The 19,427-nt window shown below is 38.2% G+C and overlaps 1 protein-coding gene across 1 annotated transcript; it reads right to left on the bottom strand.

Annotated features, from left to right (window-relative positions):
• Window positions 1-496: 496 nt before the first annotated feature.
• Window positions 497-18,370, bottom strand: LOC144660688 (intermembrane lipid transfer protein VPS13D-like). The gene is made up of 24 exons (XM_078521393.1): window positions 17,864-18,370; window positions 16,233-16,365; window positions 15,706-15,758; window positions 15,517-15,577; window positions 14,121-14,168; window positions 13,209-13,355; window positions 12,415-12,540; window positions 11,015-11,174; window positions 10,409-10,470; window positions 9,906-10,016; window positions 9,403-9,522; window positions 8,859-8,966; window positions 8,651-8,740; window positions 7,743-7,829; window positions 7,239-7,298; window positions 6,692-6,820; window positions 5,575-5,899; window positions 4,959-5,035; window positions 4,698-4,865; window positions 3,626-3,805; window positions 2,667-2,911; window positions 1,585-1,751; window positions 1,261-1,507; window positions 497-1,224 (listed from the first exon to the last, which is right to left on the bottom strand). The coding sequence occupies exons 1-23, from the start codon at window positions 17,980-17,982 to the stop codon at window positions 1,329-1,331; spliced, it is 2,955 nt and encodes a 984-aa protein (XP_078377519.1). The 5' UTR covers window positions 17,983-18,370; the 3' UTR covers window positions 497-1,224; window positions 1,261-1,328.
• Window positions 18,371-19,427: the final 1,057 nt, after the last annotated feature.

The following is a 19,427-nucleotide window of genomic DNA, read 5'->3' on the forward strand; positions in this document are numbered from 1 at the left end:
TTTTTCTGATAGCCTTTCATACGAATATTCAGTCATAAATCTGTTATAGCTCTTTGTTAAATGCATTTTAAGAAATATAAATATATTTTTTTAACAAAATACTTCTGGCCCTGACAAGCAATCAGTGAACTATAAAGCTAATTTTAACTGCCAACTGAAATATCTAAACTTGTCGAATTTAGTCGACTTTAGAGTGATTCACAGAAATTGTGAAAAAAGTAGTAAACAGTATCAATGCGTGTTTCCTTTTCACCTTTTAACAACTTAAAGGAGCCATGCCACGGGAATTTCGCAGATTTTTGGTCTAAACTGTTCTAAAAATTAGTAGTAGGCAATGTAAGCCATAAAATAACATTATCTTTGAACATGTAAAGGAAGATATAACCTTAATTTGGGGATTCTCAACGGCTAAGTTTTTAAAAAAAAAAAAAAAAAAAAAAAAAAAGGAATTTTTTTTTTCTTTAATTTAAAATAAAAAACAACCCCTTAATTTCACCAGTTTTGTAAAATCACCCTATCTGTTTATCCTAATTTTATAGATTATTTATTTATGATAATATAAAGTTCTTTGAAAGTAAAGCAGGCAATGAAAACCATAGCAAAATCTTTACAATGTAATAGAAAACAATCTCCCCTCGTTATGTTTGTAACAGCAAGGGTAAATCCAGGATAAATCTGTATATAGTGAAAAATGATATTTACTTTTATTTACACGTTAATCCCTACCCCCCCCCACCCCCACCCCAAAAAGAAACATCCACCTGAGAAGTTCGCACGACTATAAAGCTTGAGAATGATCTGCAATGCATTTCTGACAATAAATTACGATAATAACTTATCAATGTGCCACTTAAATTTACCCCAATGACAGTCTGTTATATACAGTCTAATCGAAGACAATTAAACTACGAGCGAAACACGTTCCAACTCAGACAGACAGTTACACTGAATTATTACCAAAATTGAGAATGGAGTAGAAAATTATTATATATATTATCACGCCACAGTACACCCAATTAGAAGAAACCCCTAGCTGGTTTCCTGGTAAATTTGAGGTTATCTCTCCGACATTGTATGAAAATAGCATCGGAAAGATCACCTCACGATGACTCTCTACTAGAAAAAAAAACCAACAATACAAAATAAAGATTTCTTGAAAACTGCAGCAATTCAACAGCAGTTGCGTCCATGTACGTGCACTCTTAAATAAAAGCCGGCTGCGAGGTAGCCTGCAGAACAGGCGGTTTATTTTGCGGGCGCGAAAGTCCAAAGCGTTCGGGTGCAGCTAGCACACTCTGTCAGCTGCAAGATAGTGTTGGCGTGACTTGCTAGCTTGACCCAGTTTCCTCGCTTTTTTTCTTTGTCTCGTTTATTACTTTCGTCGCTTTGTGTGCAATTTTTACAGAGCCACACCGGACTAGGGGACTGTCGGCAGGATTAGGGGAGGGGAGGGACAGTCGTTTGCCTCCTGATATTCTCATCAGTAATTCCAAGTAATGCTCTTGATCTGGAAGAGAACATTGTTCATTTAGCAAACTAAATGTTTTTGAGTTGAAGTCAGGCAATAACGCACTTATCACATACCTTGGTCTTTGTGTCGCGCCTTGTACAGGTTGAAAAGTTTGATTGTGAGAACCACGTGGTCAGCTGATGGTGAGCCGACCCTCATGAAGTACACGTGCTGACTCGTTACCAGGGCGTTCAGTTTGTCCTCGAGATTCCGATGACGCAGCTTTAAACAACTGACAAATCTGTGAAGGAGAGCAGGAAGGGACACAATCATTATAGCATGCAAAGCAGGCGTATTTAGTGAGCATATTCGAACGCATTTTGATCGCGAACTAGTACTACGCGCGCCCACGGAAAACGCCTGCACTGCAGGCTACAGATTTTATTCTGTAAAACAATTCCCTCAAATAATACTGATCCTTTTAGGAAGTACGGATGATCAACGATAGCTAAGATGGAAATGGAGAAAAAGAGTTATAGAAAAACAAAGACAGAAAACAAGCGGTTGATAGATTGGATAAGTCCCCTTTATAGATTTGCGTTTTTTGCGTTCTCGTTTGTCTGAGAATATTATTCGTGATTCAGCCTGCTCAATGACCACCACTTAAAAAAGCAGCTGAAGTTTTGAGCGTTAGCAGTTCATCAAGACAATCTGTTCTTGGAGAGTAAATTGTTACCAGTTCACGGCCAAAACATCGACAAGGCTAAAGCTTCTTTATTTTTTTTTGTTGTTTACTATCTGTCTGTTATGTCTTGGTCAGTCAGTCAGTCAGTCAGTCAGTCAGTCAGTCTGTCTGTCTGTCTGTCTGTCCGTTCGTTCGTTCTTTTTTTTGCAACCTCGTCCCCGGAGCCGCTTGTGTGTCTTAGGCGGCGGAGCCTGTGCACGAGAAACACGTGGCTCTGGGCACATTGATTTAATAAGCTAAATTTTAACAAAGGGAGTTTCAAATCTAGCCAATCAAATCAATCGTTTTTAAACTCTTGTACATAAAACGGTTCATTTGATTGGTTTTCCTTTTGTTAAAACTCAGCCAATCAAATCATGTGTCCCCAAAGGCACTTATTTCTCGTGCACGAACTCCGCCGGCTAAGAAGGACAAGTGGCTCTGGGGACGAAAATGGTTTGTTCGTTCACACCAAGTGAAGCCTTTTCTTACTTTTCGTCCTTGTTCACTTCACCACGCATGCTCACTTGCAGTCTGTTTAGAAACTCTTGCCCCTTTAACTTTCTGTGAACATCCTTCGGTACCAGTTCCCAGCCGTCCACAGACTGGATACACGAGAAACTGTTCTCCTCGCTTCCTGATGAATCATGGTCTTCAGAGTCTGTTGGTATCAGTCTTCTGGGCGCCAAATTCTTTCCCGGACTGTCCGGTGGCGAGTTAGCGGGTGAGTTGGAGAGCTAAAACAGAGCACGGAAATTGAAGCGTAAGAAACGTTTTTCCCGTTCACGTCTGGAAGATATCTTGAATTTTCAGTTTAACCCAGTTTTTCGTTCTCTTCTTACGTCGTTCTTTGAGAAAAAAATGTACTTGTTTTATCTGTTTAAGATCTACAGAGTTTCTGGTAGTTAAAAATAAAGTCCTTATTTGCTCTCGTTATTCAATTACTTTAACTATTATTTAAAGTTAAAGGGACCATCAAATTCGTTAAAATATAAAAATATCCTGTTAAAACAGTTAAGGAACATTTTGATAACACATCAAATACAAAAAAAAATATGGATGGCCAAAAACGACGAAAATTGAAACGGATTGCGATATAGGTTTTTGAAATGTTGTTGGGCTGAACAGTTTTCAGAGTTAACACTTGTTTGCTTGTCATTGTAAATTATAACGCCCGGGAGACACATTTGGTTGCAATAAAGCTATGGTTTTGTCATTTAGATCCATAGAAGTAATTTCTTTGCAAACATTAAGTTTCATAGCGTGTACTCGGCAAACTTAATAAAATAAACTTTAACTTAGCCGTGACACAGTCCCTTTAACTTCATACAACACAAGCAACACGCTATTGGATCCATGACCCTGCGATTTATCAAGTCTCCCGGTCATACACGAAAACGAGACAACACAAATAAGAAGCAAATTGACATCAATAATGCACGTGTTACAACCTGCAGTCTTCCTTGACCCGTATCTCTTGGTGGACTAAGAAGAAAACTCGTCAAACTCCCCACAACGCCACGGACAGATTTCATGGACGCGTTTGAGCTGCTTGCGGGCGTATTATTACTCGACGATGGAGTATTTGATTGCGGAGCCTGCGTGATGCAAGCTGACCACGAATCTGCGAACTGCAAAGAACCATGTACTAAAATGAGACGCGAACGACCAGGCGAATGACATTCGAGACAAAGAGATCGTACGATATTTCGTAATTTCAACGTTGAAAGTGATTGCGGGTAACGTTATTCTTGTGGCGCGCCAGGAATGCTCGGATGAAGTTGAACGATATATTTTGACGTTCGATAGTTAAAAATTCCAACTCCAGAAAATCATGATTAAAACAAAATGGATCATCCTCGACTCGTTTTTTGTTTTGTTTTTGTTTTTTTGGCTGCAAGGGAGCCTGTTCACACGGTTAGACAATTTTAAGACACTAAAATATATTGTAGGGTCCTACAGGAAGATTGCAAGGGATTTTAATGCCTTCTGAGTTCTCGCTACATCAAAATCCTTGATAGACTTGTAACTCTGCGTTAAAAAATCCCTGAGAATTCATCCAAAAGGTTCCTAGAAATCTAGTTTGCGAATACAAGTCCGCCACAATAAGTATCCTAGGCAACGTTTTGCCCCTACGTAGGACTTTTGAATGTATCGCAGGGGATTTCATGGATTACCAGGGATTTTACTTCATTCACTGTGTAAATTTTAACGCCAGCATTTACAGTGTTGTTTCACCTAGGGACCTACCCAAAGGGTATCTCGGTTTCAATCATCACTTTGGTGAATTCAGAATATAAAATTTCGCCACCTCAAGTTGCCTGGCCACCTTCCCAGTTTAATGACAAAATAATCTACCCCAGGGGTCTACTCAAAGGGTTTCTCGGTTTCAATCATCACTTTGGTGAATTCAGAATATAATTTCGCCACCTCAAGTTGCCTGACCACCTTCCCAGTTTAATGACAACAAAATCTACCCCAGAGTTCTACCCAAAGGGTTCCCAGGGCTTTCATTTGTCGCACCTTGTAGTAGGACTCAGCCAGGCCACCTCGCACGTGTCTGACGAATCCCATGTAGTCACCAGTCTCCTTCAGGTCAGCGAGTCCATCGGCAATTTCATCCTGTAGGCTGGAGAGGTTACCAAGTAGATGTAGCGAGCCAAGAAGGGATGTTGACTGGCGGCCGATCTCCTAGAAAACAAAAAATAAAATAGTTTAAATGCACAACACAGGAAAACTGTGCCAGGTTAACAGTGTATAATTCATAAATTTATATTGACCAACCTTTAGGTAATGTCTCCTGGCGTCTCGACCGAGAGAAACTAATGTTTTGTAGCTGATTCCAGTCCGTAAAAATTCTCCTGCAAGAAAACAAAAGAGGAAATGAATAAGATTGGCAATTAAGGAAGTACAACGTTAGCTAGCTTTGTTACAACGTTCACAGTCCAACGTTCACAGAGGTCGATCGTTGAGTTCGAAGGGCCGAAAAACTCGGGAAGGTGCAAAATGCCCGTGGGTAGGGGCGCTGGGTGTTAATAGTGTGGGGGTGGACCACGGGCATTTTGTACTCTCCCCAGTTTTCGCTCACTTTCAGAAGCCCAGATTGCGGCCCCTCGAACTCAACGATCGACCTCTACGACTTCACGGAAAAATAGGGGCTGTGAACAGTCTAACGCGCCATGCAACGCTTCGTGGCTAGTGGCTACGAAGAAGACTAGGACGAGGGCTGTTTCGATTAAAATGGCATTTTCAAGGCGAAGATCAAAGTGGTATATTTGAGGAGAAATGTCTTAAATTATAGTTGGTTAAAGATTTGTACATTGTAAATTCGGTAACGCGCAATAAATTACTATACCTGGCAACTTCAATAAAAAGGAAATACAGTCTAAATGTTATTTACCAAACTGAACATTGGCGTTCTCCATCAGGGGCGGGAACCCGGCAGGAATTTCCAGCGCAGTTTTTAAACTCTGTAGTTCATCCGGGAGAGCGTTGGCAGGATTGCAAGTCACCACGACTTGAAACGGCTCCACATGAAGTTTTTCAAAATAAAATCGTCTCGTTGTTAGGAAAGCTGGAAGATTTTCGTTGGCATTTTCTTGATCTGCGTTCGTTTCTTCGCCCCATAACTGAGTTTTCTCTTTGATGCCAGCGAACTGCAGCAACTTTAAAATCAGCTGTTCTTGAATGAAAATTGTTGAATTTCCAAGTTCAATGTGAAGTCTCTGTGAAAAAGCAGAACACTCAACAGTTAACACTTAATGACTGGTCCCTCAGGAAGCCAGTTAATCTTATTTCCCTCGAATCTTAATGTTTCCCTCGGTGGATTTGTTATACAGTAAAAACCAGCGAGTAAGAGCCTAACATAAGAACCTGTTACGCCAAAATTCGCAAATTAGACCCCCTTTTTATAAGAACCTATTTAGCCTAAAAGGACAGGAATTTCTTTACCTGTATATAATTTCATGTTCTAAGTGATTGGTGGTTCATTTTTACATAAACACTCATGGGGATACAAATTTTATACAAGGAATAGGCCGAATACTACTGAACGTTCTACTGGCAACAATGTAAACTTTTCTTTAGAAATTAAGAACCTTTTAAGAACTTTAAAAGCTTAAAATTGTGTTAACTACCATTTATTTAAGAGACGGTCTAGGCTCAAGTGGAAAAAGGTAGGTTCTTACTCGTGGGTTTTTACTGTATGCACAACGAAGACTGAGGAAAACGGCGCACCTCGCCAATGACAGCGCGCGCTGTGGGGGAAAAATTCCACCTATATAATGAAAACTTAACTTAGATCCTAAGCTTGCGAATAAAGAGAAAGAAAAAGGAAGCATTAGCGAAACTAACCGCTAGAACTGAATAGCAACTCAACCTCGTTCCCTGTCAAGGGAAAGAAGTCAATCTACCGCTTAGTTCGAAATAACAGTTAAATTCCAAATCATTACCCTGGCGTTAAAACGACAGCTACTTTTTCTCTAAACTACACATCATGTAAGCTTCTTAAAATGTACCCTAACAATTGTTCTCTCCTCTTCTTTGGCTGCATCCTGCATGAGTGAAAATCTCATAAGCGACAGGGAACTGATCCCGTTAGACCTCTGTTGTTGAAGTGCAATTATTTTATCTGTGCAGTCCTCTACCTGTGGAAAGTAACATTTTATTAGTCCATAAGAACGCGTTCAGGAGTTTTCATTCATATAGCTTAACAAGAGAATATACACTGTACACCTTTTTCTCAAAATGGTCGAAAAAACCTGTATTCTTTTGTCTTCATGTTAATTGGCCTCCATGGCCTTGTCTTAATCCAAATATTCTTTTGACTTCTGCAAGATGCGATCGGGACCACGAAGGCCAATTAACATAAAAACAAAAGAATATACTTTTTTTCACGAAAAACTCGATCCTTAACCGACTAGATGGCCCGAGTCTTTTCGAGTTTATCTAGAATTTTCAGCAAAATTCTAAATTTGAACCAAAGAATAGATTTAACTGGAGCCGTAATCGAAGGGGAGGGAGGAGGGTGGTAGAAGGTGTCGTTTTCATAGTTTGCGGGCTTACCTCAAGATCTTTGATACTCAGTTCCAAAGTTGTATGGTGCTGGTCTCGGTTAAATTCGGCCTGAAAATAAAATCAATAAAAAAAACATAAATGAGAAGAATGTAAATTTTAAACATTTATTGTAATAGTTTACCAACGATCAATTTTTTTTTTAGAATTAAATAAAGATTTGTTATGCGTTGCATGTGTACATTGGCCGGGACACGCTACTGAACACGCACGGGTGAATACTCGCAAGTGGTCTCGCGGGTAAAAACGCGCGGGTGTTTACTCGCGGGATCAAGAAATACGCTCGAGAAAGCTCAGTTTTCTTCAGGTGGTATGGGTAGTACTCTTAACGTTTTGGCCTAGAATGACGCTAACAAGTCGCTCTCTTTCAAACAAGAAGCTCACAGTCGGTGGGGGTAAACTCCAAACGGGGTGAACTCTAAACATGATAAAAGTGCAAATCCCTGTACAAGATTTCAGATGAAGTACAGTAAACAATTATAAAAGTGTGTTTACCTTTATATCTTCGAAGCTGACATTCAATAGTTCTTCGTATACATCCATTTCTACAGAAAGCCTCACCCCTTTGCAGTTTATAAAAATCTTAAACAAAAAACGGCAACAACGAGCATGTTAGCAGAAAACAAACAATAAAGGAAAGAAAAGAGACTCTGATATATCTCGTGGCATGTGCTGAGTATGTGAACAGAGCGAGTTTAAATGATTCTCGTAAAACAAAATTTTAAAACGACTTTAACATCCAAACATGATAATGATAACAAAGAAAAAATCTGAGTACCTGACCATTATCACCCTACAGTAAACTATATGTCGACATTGCTGATCCTAGCAGTATGCAGTACGCGTGTTACAATGAACCTAGTAAATTGGCCGCCTTGCTCATCACGAGTCTCTCCGTAGGTCGGTTGTAAGAGCCCCTGCCCAGTGTTTGGGAGATTATGGGTTTCGATTCCTGTCGGGAACTCAGTTTTCTTCTTTGTCCCACGGTCCTGACATGATGAACAATAATATTCATCTTTCTCACTTCACTACCGAAAAATACCATCATTCTTTGTTTATCAACAACAAAACAACTGGCCAATTACAACAAACACCAAAAACGCAACGGACCAATTACAACTCGAAATCTAAACATGCAGCCGGCGTCAAGCGCGCGAAAATGCATGGAAGCCGAGGTCACGATTGGTTGTGGTAGTGCTGCTAACTGATTGGACAAACAGCGCGTTTGCGTTGATTATCGATTGGTTAAATGAACAGACGGCATTTCGCGTCGTGTAAGACTGGGTAACATTTTGCCTTAATTCAAGCACAAATTTCTTCAAATATCACCACTGAAACATGTCAAACGAACAAAAATGACATTAATTTTTCTTTTAATCAATTTTCAACGTAATTGTCAATACCTGTTTTGGTGAAGACTGTTCTTCTACCTTTTTCCTTAGCAATCCAAGCAAACTGCTTACATGTCTCAGATCCAATAAGCTGGTATACTCCTGAAAAATAAGTGGAATTTGAATGAAAAACCCATTGAGGCACGACATAAGACTGAAAGATTAGATCATATGAAAAAAAAGGCAAGGAAAAGAAAACCACATTAAGTTAATAAATTACCTCATGGAGGTCCCAGAATACTGGAACACATTCAGGTCTGAGCAACAGAGAAAAGTTCTGTTCAGACGTTACTCTTGCCACTGTGGAATGGCCAGCAGATCTACTTCCCTGCAGTTAAAAAAAAGCCAACATGTGAAAAACAGCAAACAATGGATCTCAACAGCTCCAAGATTAAAATATAAATTCTCCTGACAAACTTCTAAGTTTTAAGAATTTGTCGGCACGTCACTTGAGTCAGTAATGCACCAGACGAAGATTTTCTTTATTTGCGTTTCCTACCCTCTAGAAATTAAATTGAGTCGCTCGCTCAAGAAAAACTTAGGTGAAAAGTTAGTGAAGAAAGGTTTTATGTTAGGATCAATTCACTTGAATATGACTGACTTCACAAAAGCTTTGAATACAACAGATTAACATAGTTCTAATCACAAAATTTTGCAGTAGTGAAACTTCCTTGGTTAGAACTATCATTTTTTTAAGGCAGAGCCTTGGTCTCTGATGTTATTTAATTTCACAGTCGTGCAGATAAACTGACTGTTTCACTTACAGTAAAGGTGCACTCCCAAGGCACAGATATCAACTCATTTCCAACGATTACACAAGGATCTCTTGTCTGTTGTCTGCTCGGAACGAATGCTTGAATTCCCACTGAAGCTGTGTACTGGGTCTGAAAGGGAAAATAATGATACAGAATTTAAAAAAATAGCTCCTTGCATATAAAGGGCAGGGCAAAGAGATGATTAGGTATCTACATGTAAGCCTAGAGAAGAAAAGAACCTAGTCACAAAATTACAAAACGGTAGTAAACTAGATTTTTTTAGGTAAATTGAAGGACATGGGAGGATCGGATACTGATGAGAAGGTGCACAGCGAGTAAGTGGAGTGACGTGGATGAAAGCAAATTACGGTATGCAAGCAGTTACGAACAAGCTGTATTGAGAAATGGAGATTCAAGGTTATACAGGGCACTGCATAAAAGTTTTGGTCCATGTTAGTTCCAACTACACTGTACATGTGTAGACTAGTGAACAGATCGTCTTAAAAACGTACCTTTCTGTTCCTCCGATGAAGAGAGAGATTGAATGACATGATTAAACTAATAGCTTCTCCTCCATCTTGAAAACAAATTGAGGCTTTAGAATTATCAGACTTCACATTCACCTAAACAGGAGAAAACAAGAAAATAAGTGCTGGGTATAATTCAAACATAAAACGAAACATTTCTGCATGCCTGGACCAATCACATGTAAATTGCACATATTACTTCACTGAAGAAGTTAGAGTGGTTTTCGCTTGAAAATCGAAAGTAGTTTTAATTCGCATGCGCTTTGTTTTTTCCTTACTGCATGGTTCTTTACCAATCAGAAACAAAACCAAAACCAATCGTGGCTTGCTCACACAATTTTTCCCGTCCTTCATGCCAGCTACATTTAATTACTTAGAGTTCTGATTGGTTCACTGGATTGCCTGTCACTGTTTTTTGTGATTGATTAGAGCTTTTACTTTAGTAGATTTTACGACACTCATGACAATTGAAAACCCCTCTAGCTTACCTCTAATGACTTGTCAGGGTTACTCTTGACTTCTTCAGTGACAGAAGATCCAGGCTGTGATCCTAAATAGAACATAAACAAAAGTTAACAAAACGTGGCCTCTTAGGTTGCAGACTGACAGCATAAAATTAAACATAAACCACACCCAAAAGTTTAATCGCCTGAAAGATACTAAACAAAGTAACACAAATGCAAGAGAGGGCTTTTTTTTAAGCTAGGAGCCAAAAAATGAAGTTTTGCAATGTTATTATTAGAGGTTCGCAATCAAAGCAGATATATCTTTCTGTTGACAGCAATCAGTTTTACCTAATTTTAAGATAAAGTCTACCTCTTTTTGGGCTTTCAAGTTTTTATAAAACTTTAAATTTCCAGGGCTTTTTTACTTAGTTTCTAGATTACGAAGCTCCAGACTTTCTGGGCTGTTTAGACAAAGGGAATTCCAGGCTATCCAGGCTTTATGCGTATGTTTATGTATGTGTAGTAGCTTGCAGATGCTTCAACACAATTGCACAAAAAAACTGCTGAAAACAACTCCCAAATTACAGCCACAAGGTTATCTGATGAATTCTAACAGGAGTAAATTTTACCAATCCAAGAAAATCTTACCTTTCCACAGCTGAGCCAACAAGTGATTCTGATATATTACACAAGAATTAACTTTGCTTGGGCTAAGAAAGACCTGCACTCCGTGATAGCTTATTGTAATCTGAGAAGGGCCTTTTGAGTACCACGTGCCCAGAAAATCCATAAGTGACATTTTAAGGACCTGAAAGGTACAAAATTATGAAAGCAAATTAACCCACCTTGACTAGAGAAACAGAAAACTAGAACAGACATAGTGTTAAAACCACTGGGTTGTGTACAGCAAAACTTGTTAACAAACAACATTCTCCAGCCCAGGCAAGTCACTTCTAAAGTTCTAAACAGTAAAATGTATACAAACAGAACTGTGGTAAAACTATCACATTTTCCCAGTCGTTCGACACTTTGTTACATTCACTGTCCTAAAAAAATACTAAAAGCATAAGCAACGCAGAACTTGTAACATTAGATGCTGTTCCATTAATCAATACACCCTATAGTCTGCAAACACAGTTTCCAGGCTGTTGTTTCACACTATTTTTGGTGCCAGGAAAACAACAGCTTGAAATCTACCAGCTACAGTCGACTCCCACTATAGGGGACACCTTCTGAACCACAATTTGGTGTCTGTTATTTGAGAAAGTCCATTAAGTAGCGGCAGTATTTTCAGTACTGCAGTCAACTCTCGTTAAAGCGGACATGCTCGTGGGGTCGTTTAGTGTACGTAATAGCGAATATCCGTAATAACGGGCGTCATTTCCAGTCAAACCTTATTTGCCGGGGATCTGGATTTTGTCCGTAATAGCGAGCGTCCGCAATAGCGGGGTGTCCGCAAGGCGAGAGTTGACTGTATTTTCTTATTCACCGGGACTTCAGCTCCTGTCCGTAATCAGGGCTCGAGACTAACTTTTTGGCTAACTAGCCAAGTGGCTAGTGACAGCTTTGATTTCACTAGCCAAAACGTATTTTCTACTAGCCACAATTTTAAGCATAGTTCTTTTTTTAGGGTGGGGGGGGGGGGGTGAAAACAATGTCCGATAATGTTTACACCTTTAGCCGTAAAATGTTCCTTAAATCTTCATGTTTTTTTCCTTAAAAATTGGGCTTTGTTCACGCATTTTTGTCAACTAGAATTTTGTTTAAAGCTTCACATTCTATAATGTCAACAGTTTACCTGTTAGTTATAATTATTCTCTGAGAGACGACTTTAATAAATGCGGTTTCTTGCCACTAATGCCTGACTTTTTTACTAGCCATTTTGGCTAGTGAAAGGCCAAAAGCTGCTAGCTATAGCCAAAACTGCATTTTTACTAGCCTTTGGCTAGTTGGCAACCGTTAGTCTCGAGCCCTGGAGTTGAGCCTGAGAGTTGACTGTACATGTATACCCTATGGCTTGCACTTATATTCTAAACCAGTGTGTATACCTTTTCTCTTCTAGCCTGTATAAGTCCAGGATCATAAGGCCCACAGCAGTACGTCATTTCTCTCCCTTTTATGTACAGTGATGTAGCTTCTTCTGAAGGTACCAGAAGTCCATCTATAATAGCAGCCTTATAAAGAAACTGAATGTAAGTTCCAATTTTATAAAGCAAGTTAGCTGAGGTTATTGTAAAATATTACAAAATGTTGCAATTTTTTTCTCAACAATTTCTCCTGGTTCCCACTACTTTGAAATTCCCACTTCCTGCCCTCTTCAGTCTCCTCTCCCACCCCTCCCACCCTCAATTCTCCCAGGCTCCTGCCTCCTCACCTACTCCATTTTATGATTTTATCCAGTTCTCATAGTTGTTTCCTGAAATGTATTCACCTGCTACTGTTTGCATGTACCTCTATAATATCAATCTGTATGAAATTCTGTAGCTACAGTGTATGTCAAGGTTTAAACTTTTTTTGATCCTAAATTCTTTAATTAAACCAGTTTGAGTTTCAATTTTATATCTAAAACAATTAAAGAAAACAAATCAATCGAAGCTGGGTTTTTTAAAAATAAAAAACAAATAAAAAACTACATAATTTAAACCACAAATTACACAGCTTTGCCATAATTACAAGGTACAAACAGGCCCTGGAAAAACAGTTCCTTTTGCATTTTTAGGTCTAAGGAACAATATTATTAGAAAGGAATGCAAAAAAATCTTTGAACTGTCAAATTCCCCTAGAGCATACCCTGCATCACCGGTACCCCTCCCCTCGCCTCTCTAATAAATGGATAATTTACCTCAAACAGTGCAACATAAGAACCTCCTCTATGTACACGAAGCCTGCTTCCAATTTCCACATCTGTAGCATGTAGCAAAGTAAAGGATGTTGGAATAGTCTCACTGGAATTACGCAGATCACTGCTGAGCAGATCACTGGGAGAATGCTGTGAATTAAGAAAAAAGTGATCTTTAGTTCACTGCAATAAAAATTAATATGTCCAGACGGAAATGCATGCAATGGCAAAATTGGTGAATTGCAAAACCATTAGGTCCACAGGTTTCGTACACTTTTTCAGGCCAAAAATTCAAGGACTTTCCAGGACCCTTCTTGGAAAATTCAAGGACTTTTTTTGCATGAAATTCACTCCAAATCAATGATTTTCAGTCCGTTGTGCCGTTGATGTGCTTGCTGAAGAACTAAAAAAATCTATTATTTTCAATGGCGGTCTTCTCATTATCTTTCAAGAAGCGCGTCGACGTTCAATAAAAAATTCAAGGACTTTCAAGGACCAAAAACCAATTTCAAGTACTTTCAAGGCCTTGAAATCGAACTCCTAAAATTCAAGGGTTTTCAAGACGCGTACGAACCCTGAGTCCATCAACATGGCAGGTTTTCACACTCTGAGCTAACTTACATTAAGTTTGGCAGTGTGACCAAATTCATCACATCCACCAAATTTGCCAAAACCGTCAATCCATCAACATGGTGAGCTTCCAAGAGCTTTCGCCAAAAATTTTGGCAAAATTTTGGCAAATTTGCCATTTTCATTGTTGTGTGCATTTCTGGAAAAAAGTGATCACCTGTGGCACACTTGGACTGATGCAGAATTATTGAGCTTTACTTTTAATTTATTATTTTATAACTACTGTAAGACTTTTTACAAGTCTTCCTTGATCTACAGTGTAATGCAATTTGCATGTATACCCACCATTTTCCAGTGAAGAATAAAAGAAGTGTAGATGTCAGTTGTTGAATCCTACAAAAATAGCATATGAAATAACACATCAGGATAATCATTTAATACACAAAATTTAATGTCTAATAAATATTCATTTTACCATACTGTTAATAATAATATTAAAGCTGATTTCCAGTCCGTACTGCGCAGACTCGGGGTTTGTTTACGTTTTTGTTTTGAATTCGTTGAAACGTTACACTTCGGTGACAGCATACATGAAGTTTTTTAGTCCGCCATTACAGTTCGCTTCGTTCAAGAACTTCCGATGAGCTGAAACGTCGGTTTGAAATAGCGTCAAGGTTCTTCTACTTGTTATTATTTGTTCTGCAAGGATATCTGGCGTTAATAATGAAGAAACAGGTAAGTTTGTCACGTAATTTTTAGTTTTGCTTTGTTTGTGAGGCTCACATAAACATTGCAGCCGAGATTGCGCAGTACGGACTGTAATTCATCTATAAATGTTAATTGTGCCTCTCCTTCCAGGGAAGGGAGGGGGGAGGGGCAGGGAAACATTTTAAAATGTAAAGCTTTCTTGTCCGTCTGTTGTTGTTTTTTGGAAAATAACATCAAAAAATTTACTACTGGCAGGTGCTTAGAAGAGGGTCTCAATGGGGTTAACCATTAGCCATAATTAAAACAGCATATAATTAAAACGGCGCATAATTAAAACGGCGTAAAAATTGGAAAATTTTAACCATTAACCATAAAAAATCGGTCAGTAATTATTATAAATAAACCAAACAAGTTCACTTCATCGTCCCAGAATGGCCCTGAGATCTAAAATATGTTTTTCAATAATGGAAATTAATTTTTAACTTTTAAAACAATGAAAATTAACTTTTAACTTCTGTTAACCATTATTGAAATGAATTAACCGTTAGCCGTAAAAAAGCCAAAATTTTAACTGTTAACCATAAGAGCCACCACCCCATTGAGACCCTCTTAGGCTCTAAGAATTCAACCAGTTAATAAATAAAAAGAAACAGTAGGTCAGCTAATGCCTAAGCTCAGATTTACCTGCATTATAGAAATAAATGTACATGTACAGTCAACTCTCTCTTAACGGACACCTCTATAAGACGGACACCTCCATAAGACGGACACCTGGTGTTGGTCCCGTGCCTGCCGTTTTTCAGTCATTTTATTGTAAATAAACTCCCTATAAGACGGACTCCTCTCTAAGATGGACAGTTGGAGCCGGTCCCGAAGGTGTCCGTTTTAGAGAAAGTTGACTGTACAAGAAAAGGAGTGCTCCTAATCCTCAAACAAACCTTTAGTTATTCAAACTAGTTTTCAAACAAAACTGCCCCCCCCCCTCCCAAAATAAAAAAAACATTTTAAAACACAACATATCTAGTAAACAAACCTCTATTTCAGTAAATAGCTCTCTGTGTAAATCTTTTATTTGAAATAGTATTGTGATATCCCTAGAAATAAAACAAGAGAGAAGAGTTTTTACTTTAAGACTACTTCAATACCATGTGTAAATAGTTGTAAATACAATAAACACGACCTTGTCTGCCTTGCAAACCATTCATGCACCCTGTCACCCTACCTAAGTTTTTCAAAGTTCCACTTAATACTCTTGTATGATACTTCTTCAATAGTCTGTAGAGTAAAGGGTAACAACAATACTTTTACTTTGAAATTATTTTGCAGCCTATATTTTTGATATAATTATTAATAATAATTGAGATCAGCACTGTAAACTTTCAATACTATTATTGAGTAATTAAGCTCTGGGTTAAGTTTAAATTTAAATTTTGCTCAGAAGGTTTTTTTCATCCCTCGGCTTATTTTTGGGACAGGCCAAGTCTTATAAAATTTATGGTATTTCAGACTCTCATGTGTGGTGTTTTGAGGTAGGGGGAGGGGGCTGAGCTTGATCAGAGTACACTCTTTTGATTAAAGCTTGCCAACAACTGGCCGGGTGATTGGCATTTCAGCCAGAAGATCAACAAATGATCATAGTCCAAATTCCCCTAATACAAAATACAATCCCCTATATGTATGTATGTAATGTATGTATTATCACTATTCTAGATATGCATTATAATAAATTAATACCGGTATACTACTTACCAATCCTGGATCATCTTTCCATCTTACTTTTACACCTCGAACTGATAAAAACCTAAATTCTCCTATAGTAATAGTCACATCATTCAACCCAAACCACCAGACAAGTATAAATGACAGAATACAATTTAAAAACCTGCAGTAGAGAGAAAAAAACAATTAATTATTATTAGTAATAGTAATTGGACTGAGTGAAATACAATTCAGAGAATAATCGGGCGAGTAATTTCAAAATTGGCAGAGCGCGCAGCGCGAGGTTGATTTGAGATTACGAGCCTGATTACTCTCTGAATTGTACGGCACGAGATCCAATTACTAATTCATTCGTATCAGTAACAAAATTCAAGGTTAGAAAGTCTTTGAAAACCTTTTTTGTCTGAAAAAGTCAAAGGTAAATTCAATTCATTGTACAAACAGTAGGATAACAGCAAGAAAGAACTCATTTAAATGCACATGATTGACGCTTGAATGGCGTAGGTGTCCAATTACAGGTATCCAATTTGAGGTTGTTCAAATTGGATACCTGTAATTGGACACCCACGTGATCACGCGCCAATAAGACAAATAAGCGCACGCAGAACCAATCAAAATCAAGAATTTTGTTATAGATATGATTAACAGGAATAATAGTTGTTTTATTAAACAAAAACCAAAAACTGTGTTGGTAAATAATGATTATTTTATTTTGCAAAAAAAAAACCGGACAACAATTTTTTCAACCAAGTTTGTTGGGTATGATATAACGGCACATATCCAATGGTTGCTAAGCCAATAAAAAATCTGTTTTTTTGTGTATATACATTATCCAATGCTCCAGTTTTTCTCACAAATTAACGATATGTCCAGATAGAGCAGTTTTCAATTGAGTGTCGTAAAACCAAAACCAAAACCAAAACCAAAGTAATTACTCTGACCAATCATAAACGACACAAACAATCCAGTGAACCAATCAAAGCTCGAAGCAATTACATGTAGCTTGCACGAAGCGCGGAGAAAACGTGCGCGAGCGAGTCGCGATTGGTTTTGGTTTTACTCCTGATTGGCCGAGAAAGTGGCGCGAAATTTTTAAACCAATCACTAAGCGTAGTGAACGCAAAACCAAAGCAAACGCAAAGTACTTTCGACACTCAAGTGAAAACCGCTCTAGATAGATGCATTTAATTTCACCCAAGAAATTCAGAAGTTAAATTTTGAACAGTGACCTAGAACTATTAAATGCTGGTTGTAAATCACAATCAATTACCACTCCTCCAAAAAAATCTTTGCAGTTTTTTAGCAATCTGTGCACAACTGTACAAGTTCGTGACGTGACACATGTTCAGACATTACGCAATATAAGCACTGTTTGTTATTCGATTTATAATTAATTCGTATTTTTAAAATTATTTGGGGTGTTTGGAATACCTCGACCCTTGGACCGGTCCTAAAACGAAAATTTGATGAGATTTTAAATAATTTGCTGGTTCTATCTTGCCCTCACTATCAAAACATTAAAGATTACAGGCACTGGGGACATACATTAAACTTGAAGTTATTAAGCTTATGACTGGAACCGATGTGGTTATAAGTCACATAAAATAATGTAGGGTTGAGCTTTTATAATTTCGATAAAAAAAAAGTTACTGAGAGCTTACCATGTGCTAATGCGAATCCATAAGAAATATATCCTTAGATAAATGTTAATAACCAAAAATATAGAGGCAGTTATCACAGAAACCACAGAACTTGTGGATGCAGCTACGATTCGCATCATGTTGTCAACAGGAAGTTAAAGCTTTTCGAACTTGTTCAATTTTCCGTGCGGCAACTTTTTAAAACCTTGCAAACGTGTATTCGTGAAGAGTACGCTCTTTCAGTTTCTTATGAAACTGAAAATAGCGTCTTCCCATTGACAGTTTCAGTTTGTGTTGCCCATTCAAATGTTTCTGGATAGAGCCAGTTTTCCGTGAAATGAGGTCATTCGCTCATTTGGACGATATGATCGATTATGCAAATGATTATCTTTGACCTTTCCACCGTCACGTGACAATAACACCACATCACACCACCTTTTAGATTTTGATTCTGGGTCTGGTAGGATTAGACACTCCCATTTAAAGAAACTTTCATCTTCGTTTTTCCGTCATTTCATTTTCAACGTTCGAAACTGCACAAAGACTAGGGTTTTTGGTCAAAACAAACGTTTTTTTTTTTCGCTGCTACTTTATGTACAATCACACAAATTGTCCCTTAGTGGAGAAGACCGCTGATCCTTTTAGCTCGAAGTAGCAACAAACCGTTCCCACAGAACAAAACAGGCTTAACGAAATAAATATTGGAAAACGGGAAGAATGAATTTTACATAGGTTTTTAGTAAGCTCTAATTGTGGTCTAATTGAGCGAATGAGAGGCGGCTGTATTCGCAGGCTATTTGTTTGATTTTCAGTCTATTTTTTCCTGGTTTGTTGTTTCGAGATTTTTTTTTCTTTTTTAATTAAGTTAATTTTAAAACAATGCGTCTACGTTTGGAAAACTTGTTGCTTCTTGAAGATGAATTTTTCAACAATGACACGAGCGGTGGGACAAAGAAAAAATTCTGAGTTCCCGACGAGAATCAAACCCATGGCCTCCCAGATACCGGTTGGGCGCTCTAACCAACTGAGCACGAGAGACTCGTTGTGAGCTGGGCCATTTACTAGGTTGCTTCTTATAACGCAAACCTGTCGAAAAGTACCTTCCATCGCCTCCAAGAAACGAGTCGAGGAATGAAAGATCGGACCAAGAAGTGAAGGGCAATGGGAAGGAGAGAAAATTTTAGCTTTTAGTTCGATCGCATTCTACCGAAAGTCATGTTTTAGTCGGTTCTACGTCCACAAGAAATACTAAGGGAGTATTCAAATGATGACTACTCTTCTGCTGGTTTATATTTTCTTTATTTTCGCTGATTTCTTTTATTATTTTTTCTCGTTTCATTTTATTTATTGTACGGACTGGGAAATTGGGAGAGAGTCAGTAACGAAAGCTATTTTTCGTGATTTTTTCGCCTTTACCCCTCCCCCTCTGCGGAGGAGAGAGTTTTGGAGTGGTAAATTTGTGGATTCTTCTTCTTCGTCGTGATATAAAAACTGCTGGGCGGGAGGTTGGCTGTAAGCAAAAACCGCAGTTTTAATCTTAATTGATCATTAAAGCGTGGGCAATAAAAATTTAAGGTAAAAGTGT

The sequence above is a fragment of the Oculina patagonica genome, chromosome 7 (genome assembly GCF_052425735.1).
Source record: "Oculina patagonica isolate OP01 chromosome 7, crgOcupat, whole genome shotgun sequence".
In the NCBI taxonomy this organism is placed as follows: domain Eukaryota; kingdom Metazoa; phylum Cnidaria; class Anthozoa; order Scleractinia; family Oculinidae; genus Oculina; species Oculina patagonica.

Bases quoted from the DNA above. Each gene is read 5' to 3' on its own strand.
- LOC144660688 (XM_078521393.1), bottom strand. From the start codon at position 17,982: ATGATGCGAATCGTAGCTGCATCCACAAGTTCTGTGGTTTCTGTGATA. The intron at 8,741-8,858 runs GTAATTTATTAA...CTTATTTTTCAG, and splicing joins TATTCTGGGACCTCCATGAG to GAGTATACCAGCTTATTGGA. The intron at 1,752-2,666 runs GTAAGAAAAGGC...TCTCCTTCACAG, and splicing joins GAAGTGAACAAGGACGAAAA to ATTTGTCAGTTGTTTAAAGC.